General features: G+C 39.1%; 1 protein-coding gene across 1 annotated transcript in view; it reads left to right on the top strand.

The window, feature by feature from the left end:
- The first annotated feature begins 7,235 nt into the window (after positions 1 to 7,235).
- Positions 7,236 to 15,706, top strand: part of LCP2 (lymphocyte cytosolic protein 2) — a 1,995,233-nt gene continuing 1,986,762 nt past the window's right edge. The window contains exon 1 of the mRNA XM_044084497.1: positions 7,236 to 7,550. Within this exon, the coding sequence (XP_043940432.1) occupies positions 7,470 to 7,550 (81 nt within the window). The 5' untranslated portion in view covers positions 7,236 to 7,469. The remainder of the gene's footprint in view (positions 7,551 to 15,706) is intronic.

Below are 15,706 nucleotides of genomic sequence, written 5' to 3'. Positions count from 1 at the left end.
TGGGTTTCAAACTTCATACTTCTCAACCTCTTAGCTAAAGAAAACTGGAAAGCAGTAGCATATATTAATAGAAGAAAGACCGCTCAGCTAGACTTTTTTTTTATTGGTATATGTTCGATTTTACAACGGGCATGCTGTTGGGCTGACCAATCAATATGCACATTTTTGAATGCTAATGACCAGTCATTGTATAAATATAAATGTATTTATCTTTACAGAGTTCTGACTTCTGCCTGTAGCTGTCATTAGAACAAAGGGGGTCAATGGAATCTCCAGTGGCCTGCATATAGCACATGCTAAGAACTTGCACTTATCATGTTCTCATTATCTTCAATGAGCAAACAGCTATAAGTAACACTACTGCTTCAGAATATGGATACACGTTGACAAAAAAGTGCTTAGCTGCAATTATGAAACATATTGCATGCACTGTAAACAACTTCTTTTCTTGCTGCCAGACATCAAGATTATCAGCTGCAGAAGACATGGGAGTCTGTAGTAGGAAAAGATGACATCCTACAAAATTACTTAAGTCCAAGCTCTTTTGTGACCATAATATTTTAAATACAGAAAAATATCTTCTGAGTACTGCTCACAAAAGTACCACAGAATGATAGCCACCCACATTGTAAATAGAAACATCCTATATGAGTAGCCATGGCTTCCAAAAACAGCACAAACAAACTGAATTTTGTATGATGATTGTGGTGGTGAGAAGACAAAATTTACATTGTTGGCATTCATTATATGTTCCTAGTTAGCATTTTCAGTAACTACAGAAGGCTAAATTTGCTACAGTTGTAAGTGTACAGCTGTATGCATATGAAAATGACTTTGCTTTCAGTACAATATCTGAATACCAGAAAAAAATCTGACATAGTGGTACTGGTCACAGCAAACCAAAACCATAAGAATTACACTAACTTTCTCTCCTGGATTTTCACAAAAGATACTGCTAGCAATCTGGCTTTATTGAATCTGAGAAGTGTCAGCACAGACCAGAAAAGATGACTACTGCCAAGAAAGACGTGAAGAAGGATGCTACAAATTTAAACCCTCATTTCTCTGGCCATAGCTAAGCCCCACCCCACCCCCTGCTTGCTCTTCATCTGTTGGGTCACCTACAAGGGAGCCCGCAGGATTTTTTGCAGGGGCGTGCAAACCCAGAGCCCCACCCACATAGCTCACCCCGCCCCCTTCCAACACAGCCCCACCCAAGTCCACCCACCCAAGCCCCGCCCACACCGCCATTCCAGTGTCCCATTACTTGGCTATTTCTCCCCATTTACTGTAGACACTGTTCAAATCTGTGTGCATACTGTTTTATGCTTTAGTTCTACAATGATTACAGGCAGTTGGATTTAATTTACAACTTTTATTTCAAACATTATAGCCCAAACACAGAGACATTTACTAAACCTAAACAAAGCAATAGTCTTACAATGAAAACAGACTTGGCATTAGAGTTTCTCTACTTTTGAAACTGTCAATGAAACAGCATTGAAACCCACATTCAAAGAAAATGCATCTGGCCAGTGGCAGGTTATTTACCTTTGAACTGTTTTCAAGCAATAGGTTCCTTGCACACCGTTAGGGTCATGCAAAAGTTATTTGATTTACCTGATTGTATTAATTATAATATATAATTGAATTCTATATCTTGTATTATACAGCAACACTTGTTTGAGTGTCTCTGCCGAAGTAAAAGTAATCTGAATAATTCCACATTAAAGATATCTGAAACTAATGAAGATGTTGCTAGAAAACTGTATATTTCAGTGTTTCATCTACAAATTCAGTGCCTGCTGCCGTCAAAGAATAAATTGCCTATGTTAAATTAAAAAATGGTAAGCTGGTATATTGCAATAGAAAATGGATGACAAGCTGAAAAACAGGTTCATAGTTATTAGGCATCTCATCCAAAGGAGGACATCCTGAGGACTGCAGCATACAAATGTATATGCTGTAGGAATAGAACCTCAAGCCTTTACATTAAGATGCAAGTATTCTACTTGTGGTGCTACTAACATAGCTTTAAAGCTTTATACCACAATAGAGATACCAATTGCTAAACAAAACAGTTGCACATAGTAAACAGACTTGGCATGAGCAGCAGTGAACTTAGCTTCCCTTAAAACTCAGTTCCTTGAAAATGCACTTGAAAATTCTACCTGCTAACTCTAGCTTGGGCATTTCACTTTCTCTCTCACAAACATACCACACCCCTCAAGACCTCAACCTTAGTGCAAGAAATCTTGACAAAGCCTAAAATAAATAGGGACAGACTATAAATATGGCTCTCAGAAACTTAGAAAATTGCAAGAGTAGCAGGATTTGTGTTAGTATGCATTTTTCTAAATGACATGACATCTAAAACTGAAATCTCATTTAGCAACTTCAATCCTTTTAGGAGGAATATGGGGCAAAAATCTGGACAGCTGAGGGGTATGCTACCTCCCTCTTATACACACACCAAATAATTCTGGCCAGACTTTAATTAGTTCTGGGAAGGTTGCACTGAACGGCACCGTGCTTGATCTGAAGTGGGTGAAATCCTGGTAGCCAGTGATAACTGATCTGTAGCTCAGCAATGTGGAGCATTAAAGCATTTTTAGCAGAGCATTGTTTCATCACTACCTATTGTGTTTGCACATAAGCTGTAGTCATTTCAAACATTTGCCTTTTTTGATTATTAGAGTACATTTACCCACCAGAGCTATTGTGTTTTGACTTCAGTGTGGAGATAGTTGTTGCAGGGCTTGGCTTTTAAGCAAGGTAGCAATGCTTATTTACCATATACCATTAAAGCCACCCAACTACAAGTGTACTAACACACAGACACTGCTATAAGACACTGGTCTCCAATAAAATGTAATGAGCTTTTGAAAATACTGTAATCCTGTCCTTTTATTACAAATACTGTCATATGCATTTCAATACCCAAGGCTTATACATTATCTAGTCATGTAAATATTCTTTGCATGGCAACAACGAAAAGGCTTTCAATGCTGGTAATTCTTTAACAATATGCTTACTAAAGCTTACTTGCATCTTACAATCTCCGACAAGCTTACCTGATGTTCATTAAACCATGGCTACTTAAACAGAGCAACAGGGCACTGTGACAGCATGCAGTTCCTGAATAATAAGAAGCATAAATCAACAGTATAAACATCTGATAGAAAACCAGAACATTTTGCAAAATCAAGGACAGATGAAAAGCCATGGTCGTATTTGTGATCTACCTTGGATGGGGGAATACTCTGCACACTTACACTACATAACTGCTCCTTGCCTTCCTTGGACACATCCAGAGCCACTACAATGGGGGATGGGGTGCAATAAGTATGTCATAATTTGAAATGTCTCTGGCTGACAGTGATGGCTCTGACACTCATACCTCTTCAACTTCAGAGCAAGAAATCTGGACAAAGCCATACATAGAACTAGAAGTGGGACACAGTCCCAAAAATAAGGCCAATTTTTAAATATTGCTCTTATTAACTTAAACAGAACAGGTAGATCTTACATTAGTACAAATTTTCTGAAGGGTATAAAATATGAAACTCAAATGTCTGCCATTATTTTCTAACTTCAATCTTTAATGACTTGCCACTAATTTGCCAGAAAACCACAATTTTATGAAAAACAGACCAAAATGTGATGCAAAAATACCTGTCAAAAGAGGGACACCTTTTTAATATTAACAGTTAACTTGAGCAGCTAACAAAATAAGAGCATCCACATGCATTTCTGAAATAAAGGTAATCTATAACTGATCATTATAGTTATATATAATTGTCATTTTGGAGGAGGGATTATTAGGGGAGAGCAACATTTTGAGCCAGAATTGGGGACAATTGAGATGTTTGGATATTCCTAATCTACAAAGTGATTTGCACGTACCTCTCAACCTCTTAATGCAGGAAATCTGAACAAGGCCAAATATATTGGGGAACATACAAACACTACTAAAAATTGCTCTTTATAAAACTTACAGTCTTGCATTAGCATGCATTTTCTGAAGATTATGACATCTGAAACTCAATGTCTGTCATTTAATGGCTTCATTCCTAAATGATTTGCTAGAAAATCACAAATTTTATGAGGAACAAACCAAAAATAAGCAGCAAATATCTACCATTCTGCAAAGATATGGACAACTGAGAGGTATAGTTCAACCGGGCTGTATGAGTTTGCTACCCCCCCCTCACAAAATCATGGTCAAATGGAGCCTCCCCCCTGCAGCCATTCCAATGTCCCATTCCTTGGTTATGTTGCCCCATTTACCATAAACACTAATGTGCATACTGCTTTACTTCTGCGATGATTTAGGATTTCATTTGAAAGTTTTATTTTGCATTTTACAGCACAAACCCTAATACATATCTATTAAAGCAATGCAGTTTCACAATGAAACTAGATTAACATTAAAACTTCTCTGCCCTTTAAACTCACATGCATTGAAACAGCACTGAAAACCACTTTCACAGAAAATACATTTTGCCAATGGCAAATATTAACTCTGGGCTGTCTTCAAAATCATAGGCCCCTCGAACACAACATAAACATGCTCTTTAATACACCTTCCTGACTGTATTACATTATATTCCTTGTACAATACAGTACAGTTGTTAGAGGGCATTTTACATTTATTGCTTTGAACATTTTTCCAGTAAACAATGAAACAAAAGGCATCCACCAATGACAAAATTGCCCAATTCAGAACATTTCCATCATAAAGTCTACTCAAGTCCACCAGTATCAGTAAGAAATATACACAATCTCTGTAGTAAAATCCACATTGAAGAAATTTGTAACTAATAAAGAGGTTGCTGCTAGCAAACACTTTATATGTCATTGTTTAATCTACAAATAAAGTGCCTGTTACCCTTGAAGAATAACTTGCCTTTGTTGCATGCAATAAAAAAAATGAAAAGCTAGTAATACCGCAATAGGGAATGGATAGCAAACTGTTAACAGTTCCATAGTTACTAGGTATCTTTGCCAAAAAGACTGCAGCATCCACCCCCTTTACAACACAATACAGCATTAGCAATGCATTTACCTACTGTGAGAATAGAACCCACAGCCTTCAGCATCTAAAGTAAGTACACTATCTGTTGTGCTATTAACAATGCAAGCAGACTAAACATAAGCAGCACTAAACTTTTGCTCCCCTGCAGCTCTCAGCTCCTTGTAAAATCTACTCGACACTCAGCTGTATCTCTGAAAAAGAGAGACCTATAGAGTTAGTGGAGGAGAAAAAGAAAAAAGCCTGTCAGCACTAGGTAAAGTACCAAAATACTTCTACATAGTAACTCTTTCCTGTCTTTACGACAAACTTAAAGAAGTACACTTTATCCTTGTCACAATTACTAACACGGACACTACAAGCAGTCTATGAAATAATTTAAGCAGATGTATGTTAACTGCAGCTGCTTAAATGATTAACTGATACTCACAAAATTGCACCATTCACCTATTGGGACCAATCAGCATCTCCTCCACAGTGTCAACTGTGCTTTTAACAGTTTGCTGCCTGGGCAGCAGATTCCTTCATCCTATCCTAGATGTAGCTTTGAATTCCATCTTTTATCTATAGCAGAGATCAATGTAATAGATGTATAGTGTGGCACCTTTCATAAATATATACCATTACATTTTTGTTAGTCTTCAGATACTACATATTCATGTGAGCTGTTAAAGTTACAGCTAGTGGTCTCTGGCTTTAGTTTAAGAATTCTGGGGTAAATTATTTCATGTTTTCTTATCCAACGTCTGACTTACAGACCATAAAAAAATTCAGATAAAAAAATAGACTGATATTACCTGATCTACCTTTATTTTAACTATGGAGGTATCAATCCCCCCAAAGAAGAAAAAAAAACAGCAGTAGGTACTAAACAGATATTATAACTTAACATTTACATTTGCTTCTTAAAGTGATACAGATGAATTTTGCACCTGCAGTCAAGATAATAATGTCCAACCTCATTTCTATCTCTGCAGTCCATGTAGATGGTTTACAAAGCTGCCCTAGACATCTCAGCTTCAGATTTCCTCTAGCAGTGACTACAACTTATTTCCCTGCCTCACAAAAATTCCCAGAACTAACAAGTGAAATGTCCTACACATCTTTATGGTGGCATTTCAAGAGAAAGAAAGAAATCATCACTTTAACAAGTACACACACCGTATGTTTCGGCCTGCAAAATCTGACGTTTGTACCACAAATGTCCCACTTTGGACATTTGAAAAGGTGGCAAGTTGGCAACCCTATAGTACACTGCGCGCGCGCACACACACCCACACACACACACACACACACAACTCTACCTGAAGCGTCCCATCTTCCGCCTGTTTACTCCCGCGAGTCCCACTTGCTATTCCGTTTCAGGTCCCATCTTCCATTCCCGCTCGAATCATCCCGCTTGCAAAGCCATCCTTGTAAACTGCCGCTCATAAACTTCTAAATATTCGCGAGAGCGATGATGTCACGCCCGCGACTGGACTGTTAACACACACGGACTTCTTTCTTCTTAAAAAAGAACGCACGTACAAAAAAAAAAAAAAAAAAAAAAAAAAACTTTTAACTTTTTTTTAAATTATCTAGTCAGCCGATTCCAGGGGGGTGCAAGTGCACCCCCTTGCACCTGCCTGCGGGCGCCCTTGGTCACCTATAATGATTATTCCCATAAGCAAACTTCATCACGCCCCTTCATTGAAATGAAGGGCTACTCTGTTTCCTGTATCTTTGCGATTGGCCATCCTTACCATTTAGTGACTTGGATGGGAGAGTCAAGTTGCCAATACATCTCTTGCTAAAATGAACCAGTGCAAAATACATGAAAGTATTGTTTATTTTCCAGCAAGTTGTTTTATAATGTAATGAAAACAATATGCATTTAGGTCATAGGTTCCCATGCTGATTCAGTTAGCTGTGCACTGCTTTTCTGACATGAAAAGCAGGCAACTGAGTAGAAAAGAGCTAAATCAGCATGAAACCACCTGTTAAGAGGTTAACTAAACTAGTCAATATAAATGCCTCATTAAAAAAAAATAAAGTTAAACACAAGGTTTTCCTTGAAAAAGCATTATTTATTACTATATTCTCATATGGAGCTTTATAATTGCACGTTTTATGGCCATGCACTGTTTTTACTTCCTCATTTACTTATTTAGTCATTGCAGAGGAAGTGGTAAAGGAAGCTTGCATTCTTTTTCTGAGAACACTGCCTTTTTTTGTAAGAAGGAGACGGTGGTTTTTGGGACGCAGTTTATAATTTCATTTTATTAATTAAAAAAAAAATCATCTGTATAAAAATGTTTTGCTAGATTCAGCTGTTTTTAAAACCCGACACCAGCATTTGTTGGCAGGTTGGCTACTGAAGTAGGACGTTCACTGGCAGTTTGATGAGAGTTTTGTTTTTTTGATATGAAATAGAGTGCCCTGTCAGGGAGACATAATGGAGAAGTCTAAGTCTGTACCAAGTCGAGCTGATGTTGCTAAGTGGTCTGTAAGTCAACTAGCAGATTATTTTAGAAAGGTAAGTGGGCATAAAGTGTAGTAATACTTCTAACAATCATAAATTTGTTGCTTGCAGTAATATTATAATTGCTGTCCCTCAACATGCCATGTAGAAATACAAAATTCAGTTTGACTGTGCAGTGGTTGGAAGCCAGGGCTACTCATATAGGATATTTCTATTCACGATGTGGGCAGCTATCACTGTGTGATATTTTTGTCAGCAGCAATCGGAAGACATTTTTCTGTATATAAAATATTTTGGTCCCAAATGAGCTTCGATACTCACGTACTTTAGGCCATAAAGTTTTTTGTAATAAGATCACGAGTAATTTGGCAGTTCATGTGTGGAATATTAGATTATTAGGGTCACAGACCAGATCTAGCAGCATCTCATTTGTTTTGTACTTTGAATACATGTATATTTGTTATTTATATTTGGTAAAAATCAGTACAAACAGCCCATGTGAGCAATGTTCAAAGTACTACAGACATGTGAAACTAACTTGCTAAAGTTCGTAATTCATATGTTGGATCTTTTATAACCTGATTATTACTGAGTCGGAGAAAACATCTGTGATGAATGTTCAGCTTTTGAGTCAACTAAGTTGGCCTAAGCACCTTTGAATCTCTTGCCATTTGATAATCTCAGTATTTTCAAAGATAATGACACAGTTCTTGGGCTCTAAAATTAGATGGCAAATGGCAAAATATACTGACATTTTAATGGCCTACATTCAACACCAGATTCATAGCCCTGCAGCCTGCATACATCAATGTATGATTCCATTAGGAAAAGGTAGAAGAAGGCAGTAGCATTGATTTATTTATGTCCAGGAGTAGGTAAGAATACCACACAAGTAAAGAATGTTCTCATGTGTAAACGAGACAACAGGAGATAATGCCATACAGTGTAAACTTGTATTTACTTACTGACTGGTACTAAGAAAATGCATTGTTCCAAAAAGCCTTCCCTTCCATGATGTGGACCATATGGTATGAAAATAATGCCATTACACAGTGAAGAGATGTTTTTGTATGCACTTTGATATGGGCTCATAAGATTGTTCTACTCAGGAAATCCATCACATGAAAGACACATTTGAAAATCTTTTTTAACTACCTAATATTTAGAAGGATTTTTAAAACATTATATATGCAGCCCAATAGACCCAAATGCATAATATTGATAGATATGCCTTCAATAAACATTTATTTCATATGAATCAGTAAAGCAGGGCATTCTGATGATGCAGATACAAAGTTCCATCTATGATTTTTAACAGTTTGAGGATGACTAGCATTTCAAAGACCTCAGAAAGATAGCTGAGTGAGAATCTTTGAACAGTCAGTGGACTCTTCTTTCTTGTGAGAAGGGTTAAAGGCCTAGACACTGCTTGACTATCCTGCCATAAGGGTTAGGGAATTAAAACTGAGAAAGACAGCACTGTGGTGTCATTGTCAGTAGGAGCATAATTTACACTCTTGTGATTGCACCACTCTGATGCAAAAGTGCTTAACGACAAAGCCTAAAATAATAGGGGGCAATGACCAAAAATAGGGATATATTTTAAATATCATTCTTATAAACTTAGAAAGTTGCTACAATTATACAATTTGTGTTATTTTCTGAAAAATATGAAGTTTAAAATGTAGTCCATTATTTAGTGGCTTCAATCATCAGTAATTTGCCAGAAAACCACTAGTTATAGAAGCAAAGGTCCAAAAATATTGGACAAAAAGTTGGACATTTTGTGAAAATCTGGGAAGTTCAGAGGTATAGTGCTTCAGGACTACAGTATAAAATAAAAGAATAATACCCTGACACCTGGGCATCTGATGGTGCACTTTAATTTTGTCTAATTGATGGCCCAGTCCCTTCTAAGAAGGGGCACATGGAATAGTAATGGGTAGCAGACTGAGTAGCTGGATGTTAGATGCCATCAGGTGAGGTGAGGGTAGGCAATGTGAGGAAAAAGACTGAAAAACAAGAATTGGGTTTGTTTATACTGATTTCATGCAACATGGAACCCAATGTCAGATTTGTGTTTTGTATCAGGCACCCAAAATTACCAGTGGGGTCAGTTTATTCTAAAGTAATACAATTCTGTATCTATTGATATGCATCTTATTTATATCTATATCTGTATAGTCTGTGTATATCTATATCTATAGCTATATCTATTTAGTATATATATATATATATATATATATATATATATGTGTATATTTTTAACACAGTTGAAAATGGCTTTCTGACCATTGTCTGATCTTAAATCCCTCCAGCACGTCCTATTAATAGCCGTGTCGAGGTTTAAGTCTCCGCTCTTGTGGCACTGAAGGATCTAGATTTTTGTAGGTGAAGCATATTCATCAAATCTGGTTTTTACATGGCCATGTATGTTAGGCAAAGGTCACCTCTGAGCAAGCGGTAGCGACTGAATAGAGCTGGAGTTCTTTCAGTCGGGCAGCATAGGACAGATGTTTGAGACCCTTTATCCTTTTGGTGAGGAACTTTTGTGGCCTCTCCAGCTGCTGCAAGTGTCGGGTCAGATACATTCCGAATGGGGCATTGTACTCAATCATTGGTCTGATGAGTGATGAGTATAGGGAGACTATGACCTCCCTTGATCTAGATGAGAATCCCTTCATGATAAGGTGGGCAATGTAGAAGGTCTTCCTAACTACTTTAGCTACATGGGTGTCGAATGACAGACTACTATCAACCTGGGTCCCCAGGTCCCTGATAACTTCTTCTGTACTCAGTGGATTGCCACCTATTTGGTAGCTAGGGGTAACCTTGTTTTTCCCGAAGGGTATGACTATGCATTTTTGGCATTTAACTTTAGGCCATGGCTCTGGCACCAGTTATCCGTTTCTGTGAGACCCTTCTGAAGGATATCTGTGTCAGATGTGTTTTACTATGGCCCAGTTTGCAGTCATCTGCAAACTTTGTCAGCCATAACCCTCCTGTGTTTGCTTGTACTTGGAAAATAGATGCCAAACAAGAGTGGGCCCAGGACTGAGCCCTGTGGTACACCACTTGTGACAGGCTTTGAGTCTGACATGGCGCCAGCAACTCTGACCCTGTGGGTTCTGTCACTCAGCCAGTTTGCAACCCATCTTATGATGTATGGGTTAACATTTAAGCTGATGAGTTTTTCAATGATACCCGAGTGGGGTATTGTATCAAAGGCCTTCGCCAGATCGAGGTAGGCTGTATGGACTGCCTTTCCTCATCAATGGCTTTGGTGACTGTTTGAAAAAGTCAACCAAGTTTAGAAGGCATGATCTGCCTTTGACAAAGCCAAACTGGGATGGATCCAAAGTCTGCAAATTCCCTATGTCTTTATTTATGAGGTCCATTATGATCCTCTCCATGGCTTTGCAGATAAGGCTTGTCAAGCTAATGGGCGGTAATTTCCAGGGTCGGTGGAGGCACCGCCTTTGTGAAGTGGGACCACAGTTGCAGTGCGCCACCCCTGGGCGTATCCAGAGGTAAGACTATGATTAAACAGCTGTCCTAGCTGTGGGTTTAATTCCTCATTGAGTTCGTGGAGCACACAGCCGGGGACACCATCAGGTCCCATGGATGCTGTGTTTTTGCTTTGGAGAGCAGTTCTCACTTGGGCGTTGGAGATGTTTGGGGGCTGCAATCGCTTGGTATAGATATCTCTCCTTTTGGGGAGGGGAGAAGTTTGCACTGAACCTGTCAGCCAGTATGTTGGCAATGTCTGTAGGATCAGTAATCTTCACATCATTTTGAACTAGTTCTGAGCATATCTGGGAGTTTCCTCCCAGGTTTCTAACATAGCTAAAGAAGGCCTTATGATTGTCTTTCGAGTCTTTAGCTATTTTTCTCTCAAAATTTGCTTTGGATGATTTTATGAGAGCTCTTAGTGTTTTACTTATAGTGATCAAGGGTGTCTTACCTTTTAAGGATTTTTCTCTATCTTGTAGTAGCTTCCTCCTTTTGTTGTAGAGTTTGTTTATGGCTGGGGTCCACCAGAGTGGACGCTTGCCTTTGGTACAAAGAGTCTTTGTTTTGCTTGGGATTGCCTTATCCATGCAGTCCTGCAGGTGCTGGTAGAAGGCATTTGTAAGTGATTCAGCGGCTTGAGTACTGTTTTCCGTCGGCTCGGGGCCTTAAAGGAGACCACACTAGTCTTTAGAAGTGTGAAGTCGGCTTTGAGAAGTTCTTTACTGTGGTCTTTTTATTTCAGGTGGGGTGGGATGAGGACCTCCAGCGAGATTAGTTTGTGATCTGATCTCACCAGTGAGGGTATACTTCCGGTGTTGAACATTGTGCTCCCATGTTCGTGATGATGAGATCAAGTATGTTTTCTCCTCTTGTGGGGATGGTGACTAGTTGTTCCATGGCATTTGAGTTTATGAATTCCAGGAACTTTTGGGCTAGGGTGTTTGGGCTTGAGTAGTGTTCCCAGTCTATATTAGGGTAATTGAAGTCACCTAGTATGATGGTGTTTGGTGATACATTTATCCCCTCTAGTGTTTTCAGGAAGGCCATGTGAGGTTCCTGAGTTTGTGAGGGTGGCCTGTAACATGCTACAATTTGCAGAGCAGTCTTGCCTATGGTTAATTGCACCTGGATGGTCTCCGATGCATCGTGCGTTGCCACCAGTCTTGAGGTGTGGGTGTCTTTGATGAATATGGATACCCCCCTCCTTTCTTGGTATTGTCCGGATTTTGGGGCCGGAACGCATGATAAGAGGTAAAACCTGATAGTGCTGGGGTGCTCTCAGGAGCCTTGAACCAGGTTTCTGTCACTGCACAGACATCGATGTTCTCCATACTGAGAAGGGCCTCGAGTGCGTGCATTTTGAGATTTAGACTTCTGGCATTGAGCAGCATTACCCTTAGTTTTTTTCCTTTTTTGTGTTCTAGGGTGGTAGGAGTTGAATTTGAGCCTTGCCTAAAAAAGGCACTATGGGGTGGCAAGAGCCTTTGCCAATATCCGAATCCCAGGGTGACAGGTGCAAGCCGTCCCTTGCGAAGCAGCGTGGCTTGTCCAGCATGTCATCCCAGGCAGACAGACATTGGATCCCCTTTGAATGACACCAGAGTTTAAGCCAATTGTTAAAGCTGATCATCTTATTTCTGTATTGTGGCATCATTCTTGGTGAAGGTAGGATACTGCTCAAGGTCAGGGTCATACCTGCCTGGGCTACATAATCAGAGAGCTCCTCAATGTCTCTTTTCATGTAGTCCAAGGAGTGCGTCTCAGGTCGTTTACACCAGCGTGGACAATGACTGAGTCATATTTGTACCTGCTGTTGAGAGACCTGAGTGCTTGCGTTATGTGGCGGATTCTAGCGCCCGACAGGCAGCTTACTGTGACCTTCTCCTTACTCAGTCTGGTGAGCGGGACGTCAGTGTGTCTGACTATGGAGTCACCAATGACTAGTGTGTCTGGCATTGTGTTTGGCCTTAAGGGCTGTGACTGTTTGACACTCTGACTGTGAGGTCTATGTGTTGCAGGTGTTGTGTTCTGAGGTGGTGGTTGTTTGGGTGTCTGCTTTGGTGGCCTCTGCTGTTTTGGTAGATTTTTGATCAGAGCCCGAGTATGTCTTTGTGTGTTTATGTGTATGATTTGAGGTTGTGATGGTACTATGTGAGACTGGGTCTATAGTGTGTGTGGTAACCTTCTCCTCCTGACTGGTCTTGCCAGTCCTATGTTGAGAGAGCTCAGCCTCCAGTTTGGCCGTATAGTTGCATCTCTCGCATGTATTTGTGTTTTGTGGGAGGAGGAGAGGGTTGTCTGTGTACATGAGGCAATTGTAACATTGCCTCAATATTCCCAGGTTCACCAGCTGAGCAGGAGAGGACACTAGCAACTGATCCCTCGACATGCTAGGAGGACTAGACAAAAACTTTAAAAGAGATTCGGGGACGTGGTGACCGAGAAATGGGGGTTTGCCTTTTGGGGTGCTATCTATAAGAGTGCCGTATCAAGGTAATAAGTACTGTAGGAGCAAGTGCTAGGTTTAACAGATAGAGAAAAGTCTACTTGGAGTCAAGTAGAGATGATCTTTTCGGTATTAGAGAAAGTGCTAGTAACAGGGATGCTTAAAGGTAAGATTGAAAAGAATGCACTCTGCAGTGTGCACTAGAGAAGTTAGATATGAAAGTAGGTAACTTGAGTTTTACCTGTTTAAAAAGTTAAGGTTTAGTGGAGAGTTACTATTTTTAAAACAGCAAGATGGACTGAAAGGGGTGGTTACTTTTGTATTTTGGTACTATGAAATATTGTAGGATGGCCAATAAATTTAAATAATTGAAGGGGTGGGATTTCAAAAGTGATGGTTTTGTGATTACTCACATAAGCCAGTGAAAGTAGAGAGAAATGAGATATATGGTCAGATTAACATAAGAGGCGGGCAACTAGAAAGACAGTGGTATTTAACAAGACAACTTAAATGGGTGGGAGGGAAGGAAACATTTCTGCCTGACTCAGAACAGAGAGAGCTGTGGTCTCTTTTGAAGTTTTAATATGCTGTTAAACAGAATGCAAGCAAAACACAAGGTAAAGAAAACAAACTACAGTATTCAAAATATAGAAAGGCAATACAGAAATACAAATACAGAAATACAAAAAATAACAGCAAACTAACCTTTCCTTCACAGCAAAGTGTAGCAGAGTCTGGATGAGCCTTTCTGGTAAAGCCAGAGTAGGTAAGAATACCACACAAGTAAAGAATGTTCTCATGTGTAAACGAGACAACAGGAGATAATGCCATACAGTGTAAACTTGTATTTACTTACTGACTGGTACTAAGAAAATGCATTGTTCCAAAAAGCCTTCCCTTCCATGATGTGGACCATATGGTATGAAAATAATGCCATTACACAGTGAAGAAAAGACTATGGACATAACAGTGTGTCGTGGGGATATGATGTCACACAGACAATCTGCAAAGCAAAACTGTCATATATGGATCCACAAAGTCACTGAGACTGAGAGATGTTTTTTGTATGCACTTTGATATGGGCTCATAAGATTGTTCTACTCAGGAAATCCATCACATGAAAGACACATTTGAAAATCTTTTTTAACTACCTAATATTTAGAAGGATTTTTAAAACATTATATATGCAGCCCAATAGACCCAAATGCATAATATTGATAGATATGCCTTCAATAAACATTTATTTCATATGAATCAGTAAAGCAGGGCATTCTGATGATGCAGATACAAAGTTCCATCTATGATTTTTAACAGTTTGAGGATGACTAGCATTTCAAAGACCTCAGAAAGATAGCTGAGTGAGAATCTTTGAACAGTCAGTGGACTCTTCTTTCTTGTGAGAAGGGTTAAAGGCCTAGACACTGCTTGACTATCCTGCCATAAGGGTTAGGGAATTAAAACTGAGAAAGACAGCACTGTGGTGTCATTGTCAGTAGGAGCATAATTTACACTCTTGTGATTGCACCACTCTGATGCAAAAGTGCTTAACTTACCCCTCAACCTCCTAGTGAAAGCAATCAGGACAAAGCCTAAAATAATAGGGGGGCAATGACCCAAAAAATAGGGATATATTTTAAATATCATTCTTATAAACTTAGAAAGTTGCTACAATTATACAATTTGTGTTAGCGTGTATTTTCTGAAAAATATGAAGTTTAAAATGTAGTCCATTATTTAGTGGCTTCAATCATCAGTAATTTGCCAGAAAACCACTAGTTATAGAAGCAAAGGTCCAAAAATATTGGACAAAAAGTTGGACATTTTGTGAAAATCTGGGAAGTTCAGAGGTATAGTGCTTCAGGACTACAGTATAAAATAAAAGAATAATACCCTGACACCTGGGCATCTGATGGTGCACTTTAATTCTTGTCTAATTGATGGCCCAGTCCCTTCTAAGAAGGGGCACATGGGAAGCACTGGGAATAGTAATGGGTAGCAGACTGAGTAGCTGGATGTTAGATGCCATCAGGTGAGGTGAGGGTAGGCAATGTGAGGAAAAAGACTGAAAAACAAGAATTGGGTTTGTTTATACTGATTTCATGCAACATGGAACCCAATGTCAGATTTGTGTTTTGTATCAGGCACCCAAAATTACCAGTGGGGTCAGTTTATTCTAAAGTAATACAATTCTGTATCTATTGATATGCATCTTTATTTATATCTATATCTGTATAGTCTGTGTATATCTATA

This window comes from Protopterus annectens, chromosome 9.part0 (genome assembly GCF_019279795.1).
Source record: "Protopterus annectens isolate FY-2018-M chromosome 9.part0, PAN1.0, whole genome shotgun sequence".
Classification (NCBI taxonomy): Eukaryota; Metazoa; Chordata; order Ceratodontiformes; family Protopteridae; genus Protopterus; species Protopterus annectens.
The sequence above is the reverse complement of the archived record's forward strand: the minus strand, read 5'-3'. Positions and strand labels throughout refer to the sequence as shown.